We start from the raw sequence: 20,734 nt of genomic DNA, 5'->3' as shown, positions 1-20,734 counted from the left end.
TTCTTGAGATAATTTTCTATATCAAAAAGAGTAATTTAAGTATCTGTCATTTCCTTCTTCTTCGGCTTCATTTACCTGGTGCGGCGTATACGGCCCCGTAGCGTACTGCTGCTGCGGCGGCGGGTAGCGGCAGGGCTGCGCGTACGCCGCCCACTGCTGCCCCCCGCGGAACTGCGCGCCCGCGCTCGCCATGCGCCCCGCGCACGCGCCCGCGCCCGCGCCCGCGCTCGCGACCGTCACCGCGCCCACCGCTCCGCTAGACGATCGACAACCGCCGCTCTGCAAATAAAGAAAAAGATGTTATGGTGGGTTCAGACGCTTGCGTTTAAAGTGCACAAGCATGTAAACATGTTGTTTGTGCATGCGCCCGTGTTAGCTTGTTTGGACCGTAAGTGCACGTGCTGCTTGCCGGGCTACCCCGGGCCGGGATTGTTTAGATATTATGAAGATAAGGTTGAAATACAAATATTTACACCACTAAATTGGGATTATTGTAGAGCGGGAAATTAACTAGTGGTTGTCCTGAATATCACCAATGCCCATGATAACTAGAATTTACGTAAAGTCTTTGTAAATGTGTTGCCAGGTTTTAAAAGGAATAGTAGAAGTTTAGTTTTAAATGTTGATATGAGTGACTAATTTGTTGTTACAGCTCAATTCTAATAAGCTAAAAATAATAATTAATAATATAATAAGGGGTTGAATTTGAATAACATGTTATTGTGTATTCCCGTCCGCAACCAAACAGCAAGGTATTAAACAATTAGTATTCATAGCCAGTAATTATAAAAACAAACACTCATACAAAACACGCATATAAAAACTAATCCTCACACATAAATAAAGCACATAATCTCCATGTAATAACCTACACGAGCCATTACGCCACGAGTTTGCAATTCAAACGAGTCCCTCATTGATTTGTATTTCTAGTTTTGCAGAATCACATCCTAATAGCATGCCTATCTCAGACTCAGGTTTAATAGTGGTTGCATCACCGTTCTGACGTTGACATATGACTATGTGAGATTGGCATCCAGCGCTCACAGACGTTCACTGACTTTCGCAAATAACTGTACGGTGCATACAGACTTGAACATTCTGTTGTACCGTGGTTGTACCAGTACCACCACGTTCTAGTATAGTATTATATTGTTTGTGGTTTGACGTAGCGGATATTTGTCGCTTCTAGCCGTATGATGGTTGACAAATGAAAAATGTAGAGTTGTGGTGGTTGTGATAGAGATTTGATATAAGAAATAATTGTTAAAATAATAATGAGCGTACAGAATTGACATGTATAGTCATTGAATTGATGCGCAGAGAAGATATAAAATTAATCAGTGAACATATGTAATTATTAAATTTGATAAAATATTTGCAATCGCTTATGATTGAAGAAGAGTCACTATTATTTACAGCGTCATAAGCTATTTGCTTATATATTACGATATTATGACGAATCAAATAAAGTCTACGTATATAACGATCGGAATAAATTAAAAATGCTTCTTTTTAATGATGAAAAAACAACAGAGTGCCATCATTAATAAAAAATAATGTAATAGTAAGAGCAAACATAATTATTTTATTCTTACATAGAAATGGCTCGATTTCTCTGTACCGTTATGAATCATAGAACAAACAAGTACGACATAATATCTCACATTGTAAACAAGATACGTATTTTCTATTTGTTTGCCTATAAATGATGTCCTATAAATAGTAATATGTATATTTGTTTAGGTTAGTATAAAACTGTTCTCCACTCAAATAGATCATTTCTATGAACTTTTATTTACATTAAATTACATTCTACTTATGTTTTATCATCGACAAAATTTGAAGTAACGCAATTTTATTAATTTTAATTTACAGTACACTTTCCAAATTTTTATCAATTATTTTTATATAGAACATTTTAAGGTATTTCTAATCATTCCTAAAATAAGGGTCGTGCGTGTAACCTTTGTTATGTTACGAAAACATATTAAAAACAAAATTCAACATGACCGCAATTTATACACAAGCTTGTACAAAAATGAAATCAACAAATTCCACAAAATGTTAATCGAAGCAATCTATACATATAATAAATCTGTAGAAGGGTCAATTCTGTACATTGAAAATATTGAAAAAATAAATAGCAGGGGGTGTTACTGGATCGATACCAAACCCAAATATGTGATTAAAAAAATGTTTGTCTGTCTGTCTGTCTGTCTGTCTGTCTGTCTGTCTGTCTGTATGTGAAGACATCACGTGAAAACTAACGGTTCGATTTCGATGAAACTTGGTATAATTATACCTTATTATCCTGGGCGTAAAATAGCATACTTTTTATCCTGGAAAAATACGTAGAAAAAAATTAATCTTAATTTTTCAGTTTTATCCATGGACGTTGTTCTGTAGAACCGCGAACACATGTTGCGTATTATTATAGGCCTAGCCGTTTATAAGATTTCATTGTCAGAGTTACTCAAAATGTAGCTAAATAAACCATCCATGTGAAGACCGACATCCGCGCGGACGGAGTCGCGGGCGGAAGCTAGTATCGTAATAATTTCCCAACCCCCATCTCAAACATAATTATTTGAGTCACGGAATTCGAAAACCCCGTCCAACGAAGCTAAAAGGATGAAGGCTTTGTTGACGTTTTTTTTCCAAGTAAATCGCCTCCATTCTTCATAACTACTTTTTGCTACTGTAAAAAAATGGATAGGCGGTAAGACGATAAGCCGACAATCCGCTTAGAGTGCGTGGGCGACCGTAGATATATCTATAAATATACAAAGTATAAGATACGCAGTGCGTTCGCGTCTAGGAAATTAGTGCCAGCAGTCAGCACTCTGGTTTAATGCTAAAAGCATTAACAATCTTTGTTATACGCAGTTCTATGATCTATGCCACGCGGTGTTATGACAAGTCTACACCAAGGTCTACACGCATTTTTATTTATTAAGAGAACATTTTAATAAGCGAGGCTTTTAAAATGTGCGTTTTAAAACATGTGTAAACAATAACTTTAGAATAGAATCAGATTTTTATTTAATTAGTATGATAAGTATGAATATAAAAATTAATTCTATGTTCACTTTTTTTGTTCTGTTGAAGTGATTTTAGCATATAGATAATAAAATTTACCTTTGAAATAGCTTCAATAACTGCTTCATTCAAGCGGTGTCGATAAATGTCATCAAAGGATCTAAATTCTAAAGACGGAGGATTTAATATGAATTATAAGTAGCTTTAATATTTGTTTCCGCTTATTTAGTTACACCACGATGTCAAGCTTTTTATGATAATATTGGATCAGATCCGATTTCGTATGTACTTTTAAGAGAAGATTTATTTAAAAAAATATAGCTCTACATAAGTAGATAATAAAATGGAGGCTTAGTTTAAAATTAAACAATATTTTTATGATCCAACCAACAAAACTATAGGAATTCAATCCAAAATTTTTTGAAACAACACGGATACGTATGACCACGCTAAAACATAGCATATCTTCTAAGTTACAGTTACCCTTATTACAAACACAATTAAAAAATTCACTACACTAAAAATATTTAACATTGTCTAGCTGTGTACAGACGGGCTAGCGATGATTAAGCCAATTATAACTAATTGTTCTAATAACCTTAATGAGTAATACTTTCCCAGATGTGAGCCGTGCCGTGGCTTGCATGCACCGCTGCGTTCTTGTATTGGATACACTAATGTGAGATATGATTGCGATTTAAGGACTTTGTTAAATTTAATTCGTAAATATGATTGTTAACAAAATGGGTGTTACTTAATACACAAGAAAATTTATAGGAATAAATTTTAACAAATATTTATTAGGAGACTAAATTAGGAAATTATTTTTGATTTACAATTAAACGAAAGATTAAATATACACAACTATTGACACTAAGTTAATATTCTCTTGTCTCAGGGTTATTTATTTTTACCTTATACTCTCCTAAAAAGTCGTAATTCTATTACTTAAATATGAACCTCCAAAGAGTAAATATAAATTTAAAGTACATTTACGATGTGTTGCACGAAAGTGGGGCCTTCACACTTTTATAACCTTTTATTGGCCAGCCTCTAAGTGTCAACATAAAACGCTCCACAGTGGGCTAACTTGGACAGAAATAAACCCATTTAAAGACGCTCTACTTCAATTCAATCAGTTCGACGCTAAGTTATAGGTGATAAAACTTTCGATCTAACACCTAACATGACCAACGTCGTCGGTTAGAGAAAAATAGTTTTTATTTTTAAATTTATGTTGTGCTTACGTATTTTATTTTCTTTTTAAAAGTGGCAAGTCCTGTATAATCTAGGAAAGATTATGCCGTTTTAAACAAATAGCATACAATTTTTTATACCTAAGCTACAAATGAATTAACTAAACAATAATAAATTAATATGCGTGTATTTATAACTATGAAATATCTAATTCATAAGTATTATATTATAAACTACTAATTAGTTTATTTATGAAAGTCTGCTCTACCTTCTATAATTAGATGTTCCTTTAAAACGTAAATGTTTTATGATAACTTTAATGAGTTTTTTTTATTAATTTGATGATAATATTTTATTCCTGATATGAGATATTTATGTAACTGTATCTTTACGAACGCAAGCATCATAATTACAGCCTTAGATTACAGCTTATTATATATATATTTCGTCCAATTAACGTAGCCAGCTATAAGTTGTCTATGGCATGGAAATTATGTTTTCTTTATTACAGAAGATATATTACTCAGTACACTTAACTTATCACAGAAGATAAACCTCTTGGAAGCTGTTAGTCATGTCGTATCATGTGTTATTGCGAAGCTATCCGCTTGACCGCTAGCCAATAATTCATTCTGTAATACCAGTGATACGTAATAGTTATGAGTAAGTACCTTCGTATCGATAACTATATGCTATTGAGTATGAGGTTGAACTGTAATAATAAATGATTAGGAATATTTTTATAATTAATAACTCTATTTTGTAGGTATAGAAATTAGAATACGACCGCAAGGATAAAAAGCCCTTAAAAAAGCTTGATAAACGTAGTGGCGTGAGAAACTAACATGACGAAGAATTTAAACGGTGCTTTATCTATACTATATATCTATACTAATATTATAAAGCTGAAGAGTTTGTTTGTTTGTTTGAACGCGCTAATCTGATTTGAAAAATTCTTTCGGTGTTATAGCCAATTTATCGAGGAAGGATATAGGTTATATAACATCACGCTAAAACCAACAGGATCGGAGCCACGTGGGTGAAACCGCTGGGCGCAGCTTGTATTACATAAAATGAAATAAAATAGCAGTATTTTTACGTTCAAGTAACCTCTAGGAAGTAAATGTAAAATTAAGCCGCATCTTTCTCGGTTTAAAAAATATTTCTTTATTCATTACGATCCTTTGCGGCCAGAATAATAAACAGTTCCATCGGAAGTTTTTGATAAATTTTCATGACTCGGTTCGCTTACCTCTGCACAGTTTAAGTTTATATTAATATGCATTTCACGATTTAAGCCGCACGGGATCCGCATGGCCTCTAATTTAGTCTAACTTTAAAATATACGGAATTATTTTTAATTAGACGCGAGGAAATTTTGTTTGATACGAACATTTTTAGTTAAATTTAAGCATAACATAATATAATTTATGTGTCTAAACGCCAAAATAGGTACTTATACCTATTCAGAATAATTTAGATTGGAGGTTATTGACATCTTAATTATATAAGGTTTAAGTTCACTTTTATCAAATTACAAGGTGAGTGTAAAAGAAAAATGTTACAAAACAGATGACCTAGTGACCCTTTAATATGAAGCTCAAATATCGATTGTGATAATTCTATCACAGCTATGTAAATGAAGTCAGACGCCAACGTAACCAGAAATATTTTTCGCAAGCCCTATTTACGACTTAGTGTTCCATGAATATTATTCTAGGGTGCAATTTGGAAGTCTAGAATGTTTTGAGACGATTCATAGACGGAGATTGTCGCGCCGCCATGACGCCGATTACAGAACTATACGTCTATGCTCTATAGTCTATAGCTCTACTCTGTACTTTAGTCTGTAGTCTATGCTGATGGCACTCGATGGCGACGATTTCAAATTGTCTATATTTACCGTCTTCAAGGACGCTTTCGTTCCCGAAAACTTTGTTTGCAGTTATTCTTTTAGGGCTAGAGATTTAACGGAAATTGTGGGGTTTGTAAGTAATATCATAAATGCGAAAGTGTGTTTCGTTTTTTTTCTTTATTTAGGTGTCAAAGATTATTTGATAAGTGTATTTTTTATTACTAAGATTGTGATTATTCCTAATTTATTAATAAGCAGGTATTTCCCCGTATATGTTGCCAATTACGATATCTGAAAGCATATTCCTCAACTACAAGAATTTTGCATTAAATCCAATGCACCTTGATTTTTATCATTATTTTGTTAATGTCATTATTATCAAAATGCAAATGTTTTCATGCACCAGTTAACTGATATACGTTATCTAACCACTGTTTTTTATGAGTCATAATATTTAAATAATTAATGAATAAATATTAAAATAAAAAAAAATGTTTTGCACTTGGTCTAATAACGAGATCCTCATTGATGAAATATCTGCTATAATTACGTTAAAATAATACGTTCATTGACTAAAAAGCCTCATCACATCACTAGCTAAACAGTGTAAAATTTTAAAAGCCGGACAGTACTACTCCCTAAGAAAATAAATCTTAAAATCATTCAGCGTTAGAATTATCTAAGACAAAATTACTTAAGCCTTAGATCTAATTAGGTTGGAAGTAGAAATCGTAAGGCGCGGGTCAAACACAAGCGGCGCGGGCGCGGGCGTGCCATAAGCGCACCTCTTGAATCTGTTTTGCACCACGTCCTTCTTATACATTTTGTATGAAAGAATTTTGGAAAGGCGACGAGGCGGCACGCCGCGGGCGTACCGCAGGCGTACCGCAGGCGCGCTTCCCCCATCGCATCCAAATAGAGGTCAATTCACGGTCATACACAATCAAAAACAAATCGGGTGGTAGTAGACCGGGAGATACTGACACAAAATTTCGAGTCATTTGTCTGTTACAATTTTTACAAAAAAAAAATTTGCAGATTTTCGGCGGTATGGCGACCATTTGGAATCGTCCGAAAAGTATGGCATGGCGATTTTCGTAAATGGCTGCACGACGATGGTTACCTGTGCAAAAGTTAGCCTGGTACAAATGGTTGAATTGTTTTTTTTAAATCAACACATTCGCGTCGGTATGGCGGGCTGTAAGTCACACCGGAAAAGTATGGCATGACACTACCGCCTACTTCTTTTTTATGGGCTATCGGTAAATTCTAAATTTTTTGTGTTACAAATCGTTTGACTTCGCTATTTTTCCGACGAGTTCGACTAACGCCCACGCGACTAAGCCGACGGTACCAGCGTTCACACCATCGTTTTTCTTTTTGTCATTGCGTACTAAGACCCCTGTAGAACCGCCATCCTGTTACAAATGACTCGAAATTTTGTGTCAGTATCTCCCGGTCTATAGGAGACGGTAGCCTGTCAGTCAAAAATGTGTTCTCTCTGTGTGGAATTATATAGAGCTGCTATTACATACCCTTCTTCGTTTTGTTTTTAAAGGTGAATTGAATTAATCGATGAAATGATTTACACAGGTGATGGCAGTAGGGAAAGTGAAAATGAAGAAGAGCATAATGAAAGTTCCCATGTATTTACAATGTCAGAAATAAAGATAATCCTGATTTTGATTGTGTTTTTTATTTATTTGTAATTGTAATAATATTGTGGAATGATCAGTACTGTAAATACTTTTGAACTGAGATTTTAATGATAAGATTTATATGGTTTAAATGTAAACCTGTGTTTGAAAACCATATTTTATCTATACTAATATTATAAAGAGGAAAGGTTTGTATGTATGTATGTATGTATGTATGTATGTATGTATGTATGTATGTATGTATGGTTTTCACGCATAAACTAGGTACTGGACCGATTTTGATGAAATTTGGCACAGATAATCTTTAGACCCTGAGAAAGAACATAGGCTACCTTTTATTGCGAAATATGTAGAGATTGTCTAATCTAAAAATGAACGCCCTTCCACTAAACTTAATTGTTTCAATGTGTGAGGACAAATAATTATTGAACCACTTTTATATGTGTGCGCGCGGCGATTCTGCTGCAAACTTTGACTTTCGCGCACTGATTTGTCAACTAATCGGGCGATCAGTTCAGGTGCCTAGCATTGTATGGCGGGGAGAGTGCGCTATGTACGGAATGACACGTCCGTTCTGTCGTGCATCGCGTCATTTATGCACTAGTTGGCCAACTGGTCCTGTCGTTCGGGCATGGACAGGACTGGAGGACTGAACGACCAATGAGGCAGACCAATTTGTGTGTATTGCGTCTATACACGTACTTTGAATGTGAGCGTAAACACAGTGGAGGGGCGTTCATTTTTAGATTAGACAATCTCTACCACGGGCGGACCGCTAGTACAATATAAATTTTGTGTTATTTTAACCTTCTTTTCTTCCATCATTACACCAGTACTACTTTAAAATTACTTTAAAAGTACTATAAAATTTTCCAAGTAAATTCCAACATTTCCAACAAAGATATATTTGCAATCGTGGGGTTATCCTCGCTATTTACTTACAAGGAATTATCAAAACAAAATCGTTACTTTCAAATTAACGTTACTTTCAAATCTCTTTTAGCACAAAAAACATAATTTTACTAAATTATGCATGAAGAAAATGCATTTAACCACTCTATATAAATATCATTTTCGGACGCCAACAGCGCGCCCGATGCGCGCCGGCAGCGCGCCCGAGGCGCGCCGGCAGCGCGCCCGAGGCGCGCCGGCTGGCGCGCCCGCGGTGCGCCCGATGCGCGCCGCGCCGCTTGTATATGTCCCGCGCCTAATGGAGAAGGCGATCGTCTAGATGAGGTCAATCCGTAGCGTTGGCTCCGCAAATTAGACGTCTCAGACATTTCAAGTTTCAACCAGCCTCAGCCCTTTAGGGTTGCCACTTGCTCACTTTATATTGGAAGAAAAGTTTATCGTGCTTCTTTATATTGTTTACCATTTATATTTTCTACGATACAATATGTATGTGTTATTCATTGATAAATGTCTACCTATTATATCTGTTAAGCGTATTTGAATAAGATTAATTGGATTTGCAAACGGCTTTCAATGAATACGTAGAAAATATCTGAACCGTACTTTAATTTTTGTAATTTGCATAAAATAAAGAAAAAGCTTAGATGCGTAGTTTTTACATAAATATGTACATATTGTACCTAATACAAGTATTGGACAAACCATTTCTGATAAAATCGCATTTATATAAATACATCTAAGGTATGTAACGAACGGACGCTCTGTTTAATATTGTTAATTGAATCAGATAAAATAATAGTAAATTAAGAATATTACGAAATTCTAGTACATAACACTGATGTTATCTCCTGTTTTAAATGAGTAATATCTTAAAATAAAACAACGGGTTTAACACGCGATATAATCATTATGACTTTGTAAGTTACGTCGATTTCAATGAACACGCTGAATTCGTTTTAATTCCACTGATGTATATTGTTAAGGATATCCTTAATTTTATTCAATCTACCTCATTATCATCCATGTATATACAATTCGTCACCCAAACTTGTCATTTTGTTTTTGGTATTGCAATTTTTAATTGTACATATTTATAATTCGGTGTGTATACTTAAATAAATGATTTTATTTCGTTTCTTCAATAACAGTTTACATTAAATTCAGCAAATAACCCTCGTCGATAATTAAATATTTTGTCACATGTCCCTACCAGATGCGCTACGCCCAGCTGCCGCCATAACGTCGAAAAAAACCAAGTGACAACCCTACAGTCACCCCCACACTGATTGCAAGATCATAGTCAGCCGCAAACAAAGCCACGCGTCGTTCAGATGTCTTCTCGGAATTCCAAATATTGCCCCCAAATTGTTACTCACTCAGCGATGTAAATAATTTGCAGCGTTTAATCAACAAGCTATTCGGGACATTTCTTATGTAATACACGGGTTAGGTGAAAATGCTTTGTTATAGTGAAATTTTGGTTTATCTATTTTACTGATACGGTTTATACTATAATATGGTGTTATTCAATTGGGCATACAGGTAAACTGTTTCCTGCTTATAACAAAAAAATATTAGTTAATGTATGTTATGTTCTAGTGATTCATCTCGATCACATACTTTCTAATTTTTATACGAAAACAGCATTGTCATTCAAAAATATATTTACCGTTACCAAACCGCTACCAATTTGGCGTCTTTTGACATACCTACGTCCTTGTCCCATTCCGCTTATATGTTCCGGTTTTGTAAGGATAAATAAACAAGACAAAATATTTAGACGCCGAATTACGGTTCAAGTATCATCATCTTCATTGTTTGCCTTTAAAATAGGTTGTATGTATTGAAATATAATACGGCACATACTTAAGAACCAGTTAAGCTCAAACGTTTGAATATACATGAAGTGCCTCAAGGAAATTAATGATAATAATTTCCATGAATTTAAACTAAGAAATAGAGATAATTCGAAACGGCATTTTGTAGAAGTCAATGACCTGCTACAATACTGGAAAATATAGCATGGAAATCGCCTAGTGCTTATTGAGATAAGCATTTGCAACACTGTGATTAACGTTTATATATTTTTAAACGTGTTTTATAATCTGTATCGCATCTCCACGATCAAGATTGTCAAGTGTTGAATTCAAAATTATGTTATGTGGTAAGAGTTGTTGGTAAGATTTAGTGATATGCTACTTTGTTGTTTTTAAAAGGTTTAATGTTGATGATGTGGTGTAGTAATTAAAGCTTATATGGGAGCAATGAAGCTTATGGATTATTAAAATAACTGGCGGTCAAATCATAAAAAATACACTTCTTGTTTATAACTGCACTGTGTGGCCGTAGAAGTACCTATAGTCTGTCCACTATAAGAATTGCTTTTTGACAGCTCGACGGGTGATACCAGAAGTGATGTGCAAACGATTATCGATTGTGATACTATTTCAATTATAAATTCAAAATAAATCGAATCAGGTACGTAAATAATAATTACAACGTAAACATACTAATAAGATATGTAATAATAAGACTACATATCTATGCATTTTATGTTAAAACTAAACTAATATTAATATTTTTTTATTTATTGGTTTCTATCTTACAATTTGGTTGTCTTTATGTTTAAATTATATAACATAATAGAAGAATTTTTCTGTTTAAGATACATTTTACAGAGTATTTCTATCGATTATTATAATCTATATCGACCCATCATTGAATAATTCTGTGTAGACATCACTAAGTGGGCGGGGCATGTCCATGAAGTACAATAATAATTTGTATGACATTTTAACATAGACAATACAATCCATCATAGGCGTGAAGCTGTCAAAAAGCAAATAATATAATGGACAGAGTATAGTTACATTTAATTTGTGCCTCAGCACAGAATACTTAATAGTAGTTAACGCTAGTCTCGGTATCCATACTGTGTTAGCCACTTGGCTCTTATGCTATACCAATAGAAAATTACAACAATCGGTTTATTGTAATATTTAATTATAGGTAGGTATATTGTTGATTGTTATTTACCAAGAATTCTATTAACAATTAACATCTGTAAGTTTGTGAGCTGATTGGATGAAGACGATATTCCTTACAAAATATGATCCTGAAATTAACAGATTTCATGATTATAAAATAGTTTACAAAATTGATATAAGTAGGTACTTAGTAAGCAACATAATATTCGAAACCTTTGTACCTTTATTGTTGATACAGCATTTGCATATAATATCGTAAGAGACACCAGCATCAAAAAATCAATTATCGAAATGAAACAACACAAAAAAGCGTGAACAATTACGATTGGTATGAATCGACTTTCATACATACGGACGTGGAGTAATTTCTCGTATTGCAATCGCGTGCTTTAAGAGAATGTTGCCGCAACAAAATCGTGCGGAACGGAGCGTTGCGACTGCGTCATCGCGTCGTCACGTCGCCGCGCCGTGCGATTGGCCGCGGATTGACCCCACTGTCCTCTACTACTTCGACTCGCCACGCAACCGCTGAGCAGGACACTCCCTCACTAAAATTAATTAATTCTACCAAACGCACTTTGTAATTTTAAATATTAAACTATATACGCACAAGTTTATTGTCTTCTTCTTTCGTCGTCAACATTTTCTGGACCTTCGACACCGGATCACATCCTGGATTTTGGAGACGCAATCGGCGAAGAAGTCGCAAAATTACAGTGCAGTTTGGTAAGACGGCCAGCTAATTTATCCAACCCTGTAAAGCTTCATCTGAGTGATACTGTGCTTTGTATATTCCAGAGCTTTTGGTGTTGCTTGCCTCCTCACGTGCTTTTACGCAACCGAAGAATCTGCTTCACGTGGCACGTAAGTACTTGTAGCTTTTTACTTCAGTCATTATGTCTCTTTCTGAGCAAAAGGAGCTTAAGGATTTGAGGAAAAAAAGGGGATTAATCAAATGTAGGCTAACGAATTTTAAGAAATATGTTTCGTCTTTTGAAAACGTGGATCTTGATACACATCAAAGGGCAGAACTAAAATTACGTATACCAGGTGCACAAAGTTTAATGAACGATTTCAACCAAGTACAAAGTAAAATCGAAGATCTTGTCCCGGAGTCAGAAACGGATAAACTCATAGAATCACGCGTAGAGTTTGAGAGGGAATATTATGTTGTCCTGGCGATGCTGGACTGCATGGTAAACCCAGATAATTCCGAGGATAGATCTAATAAATCCATTGACTGTTCCTTAGCGCACGACCATACGACCTGTAACAATTTTAATAACGATTCAGTAAAATTACCGACTATTTCTGTACCTAGCTTTGACGGTTCACATGAACACTGGGTAGAATTTCGCGACACGTTTTCATCCTTAATTCACAATTCGAAAACAATACCACCGGTTCAAAAATTCCATTATTTAAAGGCGAGTTTAAAAGGCGATGCCAAAATCGTTATAGAAAACGTTGAATTTTCATCCGAAAATTATATGGTTGCATGGGAGCTTTTATTACACCGTTTTAATAACACGCGATTGATAGTGCAAAGTCACATTAAGGCAATATTTTCACTTCAAAACGTCTCAAGAGAATCGGCTATTCAATTACACAATTTAATTGATACAGTTTTAAAAAATTTACGTATTCTTAAAATCTTAGGAGAACCCACGGAATACTGGGACACTTTGATTATTTATATCGTAGTTTCAAAGTTAGATCCTACCACTGAACGCGAGTGGGAACAATATAAAAACACATTTTATAAATTAAACAAGGACAAAATTATTAAACTAAACGATTTATTAGAATTCATTAAAGAAAAAGCCGATTTATTAACTACACTATCCGTAAATCACAATAAACCTAGTATTTCAAATAACTCAAATAAATTTTCTACTTACCAAAATAAAAATTCATCATCCAAAATTCATTGCAACATAGTTTCGGATAACAAACAATCTAAATCGCAATCCAATAAGTCGCGCAGCCATTACAAGTCATGTTTGCTATGTAACGAAAGGCATCAGCTGTATTCATGCCAGAAGTTTCTCGACTTATCTCCGCAACATAGGGTTAATTTCATAAATGATAAAAACTTATGCATAAATTGTATGCGCCCAGGTCATTTAGTTGGTACTTGTCTTTTTGGTCCGTGTAGAAAGTGTGAACAAAAGCACAATAGTTTACTTTGTGATGCAATTAAATTATCACCAATTAAACAAAATACAGTGACGTTAACTACGTACGAGCACCCCTCGCTTACTAATACGCATCCCGTTTCAGTGGTTTCAGTAGATAACGCACACATGCAACTTCAATGTATTAATCACGCACAAACCGTTATGCATACAAAGGATGACAATTCTTCGCAACAGATTGTCATATTGTCTACGGCGATAGTTGAAGTATATAATGAATCGGGTGAGTATTATTGCGCACGCGCAGTTCTAGATAGCGGAAGCGAGCGATCCTTTATAACGCAATCGTTTGCAAATAAATTAAATATACGAATATTACAGTCCACTCAACATATTCACGGTGTAGGTAATTCTATTACGCAATGTTCGCAATCTTGTAACATTGAAATTAAATCGCGCGACGGGAGCTTCACTGCCCGTTTTCAATGTTTGATTTTGCCTCAAATTACATCAAAATTGCCTACAACTACATTTAATTTCAATCAGTTTAATATTCCTCACAATTTATTGTTAGCTGATCCCAATTTTTACGAAAGTCAACCTATTGATTTACTGATCGGTGCTGATTTATTTTGGGAATTAATAACTGAAGGAAAAATGCGCCTGAAAAGTGGTCCTTTCCTTCAAAACACCAAATTAGGTTGGATAGTGTCAGGTGCAATTAAATCTTTTCCGTATACTAGTAATAAAAAATTATCACATATTAATTGTAATTATTCGACATTATCCACGGAAGATGATTCACTCGATAAGTTAGTTAGGAATTTCTGGGAATTAGAAGAATTATCCGCGCCTAGCAATAAATTACAGCAATTATCGAGCGAAGATAATATTGCTTGTGAGGAACATTTTATTCGCACAACACGTCGACTTTCCGATGGTCGTTTCTGTGTTTCAATTCCGTTGAAACAATCACCTGAGTTATTAGGTAATACACGCGCACAAGCTGAACGTCGTTTTTACGCATTAGAGAAACGTCTTCAGCAAAATACTAATTATAAAAAGATGTATTCTGATTTTATACAGGAGTATATTAATTTAGGTCATATGAGTCTCGTCAATACGTATGGGAATCCGCACTATTTCCTACCGCATCATGGTGTGTTTAGGGAGCACGCCACCACAACTAAATTACGCGTAGTTTTTGATGCGAGTATGAAGTCTAGTTCCGGCGTATCATTAAACGACATACAAATGATTGGACCTGCTATTCAAGGTGACTTGATTTCTATTTTATTACGTTTTCGCGAGAATAGGTATGTCGCATGCGCTGACATTGAAAAATTTTACAGGCAATTGAATATTGCTGAAGATCAGCGTGACCTGCAGCTGATCTTGTGGCGGGATGATCCCTCAGAGCCGCTGAGGGTGTACCGACTCAACACCGAGACGTACGGAACGGCATCCGCACCGTATCTAAGTTGTAGATGTTTAAAGGAATTAGCCAAACACTCGAATATTCCGTATGTAGCCGATACTATTAATAATTGTTTTTACGTTGACGATCTCATAGTTTCATCGAATTCTATATCCGAATTAGAAAATATTTGTAAAGAAACTAGTAGTCTTTTAGATTCAGCATGTATTAAATTACGAAAGTGGATTTTTAGTCATAATTTAAATTTAATTACGCCTAGCGTTAATGAATCGCAAACACACGATCTATGTTTACTGAATAAAACTTGTAACAATAAAACTTTAGGTATCGGATGGAATAGTCTCGATGATTATATTTATTATTTCACACAAATTATACAAAAGAGTGAAGTAGTGACAAAACGTATTATTTTATCGTGCGCTTCACAAATATACGATCCGCTAGGATTATTAAGTCCGTTTATTACTATCGCAAAGCATTTATTACAAAGATGTTGGTTGTTAAAATTGACGTGGGATGAATCGGTTCCTAACGAAATTTCGCAAATATGGGATAAGTTTATAAATGGATTATCTTTTCTTAGTAGTTTACGAATACCGCGTCACGTTATGTGCATTGATCCAGTGCGAACCGAACTACATATATTTACCGATGCTTCACAGGTCGCGTACGGAGCTTGCGCATACGCTCGTACGATCAATGCAACAGCTGATGTCACAGTGCGCTTGATATGTTCGAAGGGTAAGATCGCGCCGACTAAACCTACAACTATACCTAGATTAGAGTTGTGTGGTGCGTTGTTAGGTGCACGATTATATTATAAACTTATTGGATCACTGCGTTCAAATTTTGATAAAATTGTATTTTGGACAGATTCAACTATCGTTTTAGGTTGGTTAGGTATGCCTATTAATTTATTAAAACCTTATGTTCAAAATAGGACGGCAGAGATTCACGAGCTGACCAAGGAACATCCATGGCGTCACGTCGCAGGCAAGGATAATCCAGCCGATTTAGTCTCACGCGGGCAAAGTCTAGAAGCGCTTAGCTCCTCATCTTTATGGTGGGAGGGTCCGTTATTTTTACATAATGTACATTTTGAATTGTCCGATTTAAAACATTCCAAATTAATTAATACAGATTTACCGGAAATTAAATCTACAAATATTTGTTGTCACATAAGTAATAATTTAAACGATAATTTAATTATTTTTTCTCGATTTTCACAATATAATAGACTTAAACGCGCAGCTGCTTATGTATTACGTTTTATTAATAACGCGCGAAATAAAACTAATAAGTGGACAGGTTTATTATCAGTCGAGGAATTAAATCGTGCTGAATTAACGTTAGCAAAGTTGAGTCAACAGGAATCGTTTCCCGATATTTACTATGCGCTTAAAAATAATAAAAATATAACGAATATATCAGGCTACAATCAAATTTCTAAATTAAATGTATTCTTTGACGCAAATAATAATTTAATTCGTGTAGGTGGGCGTATTCAAAATTCGCCAAATTTTAGTTTTAATAAAAAATTTCCTATTTTCATCGCAGCTAATCATCATTTTTCACTTTTGCTTTTTCGGTTCGAGCATGAACGTTTACTCCACGCCGGGCCACAGCTTCTACTGTTTACGCTCAGAGAGATGTGGTGGCCGGTCGGCGGCAGAAACCTCGCTAGGAAGGTGGTACATTCGTGCATGCGCTGCGCACGACTGCAACCGACTACGGTCGCGCCTATAATGGGGAATCTACCGCAGGAGCGTCTGGACCCAGGTTATCCGTTTATACGTTGTGGTGTCGACTACGCTGGCCCAGTGTTCACGTTGAATCGCAAAGGCAGAGGTGCTAAGTTGCAAAAATCGTACATATGCTTATTTATATGTTTTGTTACACGCGCGGTTCACTTGGAACTTGTTAGCGATCTATCGTCGGAATCATATCTATTAGCTTTGAAACGTTTTATATCGCGGCGAGGTAAACCCGTGACTATCTTTTCTGACAATGGGAAGAATTTTGTCGGTCTCATGAATGAGTTCAAAAAATTTTTAGCTACCTGTTCTGATGAAATTAAAGCATATGCAACTTCGCAAAATATTAATTTTAAAATGATACCTTTTTACGCTAGTCATTTCGGGGGATTGTGGGAAGCTGGAGTAAAAAGCTGCAAGCACCATCTCAAACGTGTAGTAGGTAACGCACATCTAACGTTCGAGGAGTTTAGCACAGTATTGACCCAGGTTGAAGCTGTCCTGAACTCCCGTCCTTTGACCCATCTTTCCACAGATCCCAATGATTTCCTTCCACTTAGCCCTGCACATTTCCTGGTTGGTCGTCCGCTGACTGCACCTGTAACGGCTGAGCTGCTATACGACGTGCCTGAGCTTCGTCTCCCGAGGTTCCAGAGGGTGGAACAAATACGCCAGCACTTTTGGAATCGTTGGTCCAAAGAGTATGTCTCCGAGATGCAAACGCGAACCAGATGGCACCAGCACAAGGGGGATCTCAAGGAGAACACGCTCGTTCTCATTAAGGACGACCGATTGCCGCCGTTGAAGTGGAGCTTGGGGCGCATCCGAGCGACATATCCGGGGAAGGATGGAGTAGCACGAGTGGCCGACATTCGTACTGCAGACGGCATCGTGCGTCGGGCGTTCACTAAAATTTGTCCGCTTCCTTCACCAGATAGCTGATTCTTCGCTTCGTGGTCGACAGTTCGTTGGAACCAGCACGTTCCAAGGCCGGGAGCATGTTGCCGCAACAAAATCGTGCGGAACGGAGCGTTGCGACTGCGTCATCGCGTCGTCACGTCGCCGCGCCGTGCGATTGGCCGCGGATTGACCCCACTGTCCTCTACTACTTCGACTCGCCACGCAACCGCTGAGCAGGACACTCCCTCACTAAAATTAATCTACCAAACGCATTCTGTAATTTTGATTATTAAACTACTTATATACGCACAAGTTTATTTTCATCTTCTTTCGCCACCTAAAATCTAGAACCAGTCGTCAACAGAGAATTATTTGTTTTTACGACGAAACAAAAAGAAAACCGGTCGTATGTGTGAAAATGGCCGATAACAAGTCAAATATAACTTGTATTTGACGATGCCTATGCTGAAATTATAAATTGGTGTTGTAAAATGTATTTTTTAGGTAGATTGTAGGCTTATGATGTACGGAATAATGAGGGATCTAGTTGGTAGGAGTGTGGTTTTACTTTATATATAAGTTATATTCACTACTTTTACACATACATATTTGTTTTCTCTTTCAGACTCTACCTTGCATGTAGACTGTAGAGCATAGCAATAAGCATAGTTTTCAATGAATTTGTGAACACACTTTTTTGTAAATCGGTTTATATATTTGTACTACTTTCAACCAAATATACTTATTCATTGCTTGATAAGCTATTATGTGATTTACATAACTGGACAAAATTTATAAGAATGTATTGTAGGAATGCTGCAGTTGCATCATATTGAATGCAAGAAAGAGAATAATAAAATATTTTATACATATTTCCTTAAAACGTACTTGACCCTGTTATAAACAAGCGGATATTCGTTTGACATATGCAAATAAATGCACATCAAAATGTTTATATAAAAAAAGTGCCACTTTCTGTATAATCAATACATATAATAAAATTCTAGAAAAGTGGTGTCTGTACAATAAAAATATGTAAAAAAAAATAGCAGGGGTTATTACTAAATCGATCCCAAACCCAAAACTGTTGTTAAAAAAATTTTTGTCTGTTTGTCTGTTTGTCTGTTTGTCTGTTTGTCTGTTTGTCTGTATGTTTGAACACGCTAATCTCAGAAACGGCTTATCCGATTTAGATGCGGTTTTCATTAATATATTGTGTTAAGCTTCATTTAACATTTAGTGTTTATTTCATGTCAATCGGTTTATAAATAAAAAAGTTATGACCATTTAAGTAATCACAGCGAACATTTGCTAAGGCATTCTATACATGAATTACTTTATTACGTAAATCATACGCTAAAGTTATTCCTTGACATGTCCAGATGATCATATCGAAAGTCCCCAAGCGTGGGGGAGGGTGGTTATGCTGAGGGGGTAGAAGGGGGGGATCAAAGGACCTTTATTTAGATTTTTGCTCATAAGTCTAAAACCTGCACAAATAGCATTATGGTTACTTCTAGGTAAATTTTCTATATAAAAGGTCTTTGAAATTATGTCGTAGGTATTATATTCTTAATCCCCGTCGCAAAAAGAGGGGTGTTATGTCCGCTATGTGTGTTTACATGTCTGTCTGTGCCACCGTAGCTCGCTAACGGGTAATACGAATTAGATGCGTTTTTTTGTTACATTAGTTGTTTATTATAATATTATATAGGGGTAAGTGGGAATGAAAAAAACGAATGTTAGTTGTTAATGTAAGTTGTTAATGTAGGTTATACCCAAGTGATAATATATCAAATGAAAATAGACGACATGTCAGAAACAATTAGTCAAATTTTATCAAAATCGGTTCATCCATTTATTTGATATAGGGGTAAAAGTGGGAATAAATAAATGAATTTTATCAAATATACTCAAGTGACGTATCTAATGAAAAACATGACGTGTAAAGTACAATAAGACATATTTTATCAAAATTGGTTCATCCATTTATTGGATAAAAGTGGCAATAAAAGTTGTCAAATATACCTAAGTGGCATATCAAATGAAAGGGCATGACCTGACGTCAGAAGTATAATGAGGCATAGGTATTTAATCAAAATCGGTTCATCCATTTATTATATAGAGGGGTAAAAGTGGGAATGAAAAAAACGAATGTTGTCTGTTATACCCAAGTGATATATCAAATGAAAAAAGACGACCTGTCAGAAACAACAAGTCAAATTATATCAAAATCGGTTCATCAATTTATTTGATATAGGGGTTAAAGTGGGAATAAATAAATAAATTTTATCAAATATACTCAAGTGACGTATCTAATGAAAGACATGACGTGTAAAGTACAATAAGACATAATATTTTATCAAAATTGGTTCATCCATTTATTGGATATAATATGTAGGTATAAAAGTGGGAATAAAAGTTGTCGAATATACCCAAGTGGCATATCAAATGAAAGGGCATGACCTGACGTGAGAATTATAATGAGGCATATTTAATCAAAATCGGTTCATCCAATAATTATATGTAGGGCAAAAGTGGGAATGAGAAAAACGAATGCTGTCTGTTATGCCCAAGTGATATATCAAATGAAAAAAGTCGACCTGTCAGAAACAATTAAGTAGTCCAATATTATCAAAATCGGTTCATCCATTTATTTGATATAGGGGTAAAAGTGGGAATAAATAAATAAATCTTATCAAATTTACTCAAGTGACTTATCTAATGAAAGACATGACGTGTAAAGTACAATAAGACATATTTTATCAAAATTGGTTCATCCATTTATTGGATATAGGTATAAAAAAAAGTTGTCAAATAATATACCCAAGTGGCATATCAAATGAAAGGGCA

The 20,734-nt window shown here is 35.4% G+C and overlaps 2 protein-coding genes and 1 long non-coding RNA gene across 6 annotated transcripts in view; 1 reads left to right on the top strand and 2 right to left on the bottom strand.

The window, feature by feature from the left end:
- shep (RNA binding motif single stranded interacting protein alan shepard) overlaps positions 1-20,734 on the bottom strand; it is a 122,147-nt gene that overhangs the window by 22,350 nt on the left and 79,063 nt on the right. For all 4 annotated transcript variants that reach the window (XM_089702250.1, XM_089702253.1, XM_089702252.1 and 1 more), the window contains exon 2: positions 76-279. In XM_089702250.1, coding sequence (XP_089558376.1) covers positions 76-192 — 117 coding nt within the window. In that variant the 5' untranslated portion in view covers positions 193-279. The remainder of the gene's footprint in view (positions 1-75; positions 280-20,734) is intronic.
- Positions 12,066-18,239, top strand: LOC149483243 (uncharacterized). The gene is made up of 2 exons (XM_089702205.1): positions 12,066-12,515; positions 14,892-18,239. Exon 2 carries the CDS (start codon positions 14,897-14,899, stop codon positions 17,921-17,923), a length of 3,027 nt encoding a protein of 1,008 aa, XP_089558331.1. The 5' UTR covers positions 12,066-12,515; positions 14,892-14,896; the 3' UTR covers positions 17,924-18,239.
- Positions 12,698-13,688, bottom strand: LOC149483244 (uncharacterized). The gene is made up of 2 exons (XR_016316479.1): positions 13,553-13,688; positions 12,698-12,918 (listed from the first exon to the last, which is right to left on the bottom strand). It is a non-coding gene; the product is annotated as an uncharacterized LOC149483244 (long non-coding RNA).

Source organism: Colias philodice, chromosome 13, assembly GCF_061535455.1.
Source record: "Colias philodice isolate Cphi_HAF_F1 chromosome 13, ilColPhil1 Martin Lab GWU primary, whole genome shotgun sequence".
NCBI lineage: Eukaryota > Metazoa > Arthropoda > Insecta > Lepidoptera > Pieridae > Colias > Colias philodice.
Note: the sequence above shows the minus strand (reverse complement) of the source record. Positions and strands in the feature narration are given on the sequence as shown.

Coding starts and splice junctions, on each gene's coding strand:
- LOC149483243 (XM_089702205.1), top strand. CDS start 14,897: ATGAGTCTCGTCAATACGTATGGGAATCCGCACTATTTCCTACCGCAT.